The sequence below is a fragment of the Coturnix japonica genome, unplaced genomic scaffold (genome assembly GCF_001577835.2).
Source record: "Coturnix japonica isolate 7356 unplaced genomic scaffold, Coturnix japonica 2.1 chrUnrandom806, whole genome shotgun sequence".
Classification (NCBI taxonomy): Eukaryota; Metazoa; Chordata; class Aves; order Galliformes; family Phasianidae; genus Coturnix; species Coturnix japonica.
The window spans coordinates 8,815-9,793 of record NW_015440164.1 but is presented as its reverse complement, the minus strand read 5'-3'; the positions used below and the strand labels follow the sequence as shown (position 1 = coordinate 9,793).

Here is a 979-nt window from a genome sequence, read left to right as displayed (position 1 = left end):
GACCGGAAATAACGGGGGGGGACCGGAAATAATGGGGTGGAACCGGAAATAACGGGGGGGGACCAGAAATAACGGGGGGGGACCGGAAATAACGGGGGGGACCAAAAATAGGGGGGACCGGAAATAGGGGGGACCGGAAATTGGAAGGACCGGAAGTGAGGGGGACAGGAAATAGAGGGGGACCGGAAATGGGAAGGAACGGAAGTGGAGGGGACAGGAAATAGGGGGGACCGGAAGTGAGGGGGACAGGAAATAGAGGGGGACCAGAAGCAGGAAGTAAAGACCGGAAGTGGAAGGGGGGATTCAGCCGGAAGTGAGTGAGGGGGGTGCCCGGAAGTGTATGTGAGGGGCAACCGGAAGTGAGTGGGGACAACCGGAAGTGAGTGGATGGGAGGGGCAACCGGAAGTGATCGGGGGCAACCAGGAAGTGAGTGTGAGTGGACAACCGGAAGTGAGTGTGTGGGGGGCAACCGGAAGTGAATCTGATTAGGCGACCGGAAGTGAGTGGCAGGTGCAACCGGAAGTGATCAGGGGACAACCTGGAAGTGAGTGGGAGGGGACAACCGGAAGTGGGAGGAGAAACCGGAAGTGAGGGAAGCCGGAAGTATGTAGACCGGAAGTGCCGGGTTTGAGGCCTAGTTGTGCACGGGCGGGGTTTGCGCCTTGTGTCGGCCATGTTCTTCCGGTCACGTGTTTCCGGTCGCATGGTTTCGGCCACGTGTTTCCGGTCACGTTGTAGGTACGGGTTCGTGATCGCGGTAACGACCATCGATAACATCGGGGCCGGTGTGATCCAGCCGGGCCGCGGGTTCGTGCTGTACCCGGTGCGGTACAAGGCCATCGTGTTCCGGCCATTCAAAGGGGAACTGGTCGATGCCGTGGTGACACAGGTCAATAAGGTACAATGGGGGGATATGGGGTTATATGGGGTTATATGGGGTTATATGGGGGTATATGGGGTTATATGGGGGGATATAGG

General features: G+C 58.3%; 1 protein-coding gene across 1 annotated transcript in view; it reads left to right on the top strand.

Annotated features, from left to right (window-relative positions):
* Positions 1–979, top strand: part of POLR2G (RNA polymerase II subunit G) — a 7,508-nt gene that overhangs the window by 2,657 nt on the left and 3,872 nt on the right. The window contains exon 3 of the mRNA XM_015851233.2: positions 740–899. Within this exon, the coding sequence (XP_015706719.1) occupies positions 740–899 (160 nt within the window). The remainder of the gene's footprint in view (positions 1–739; positions 900–979) is intronic.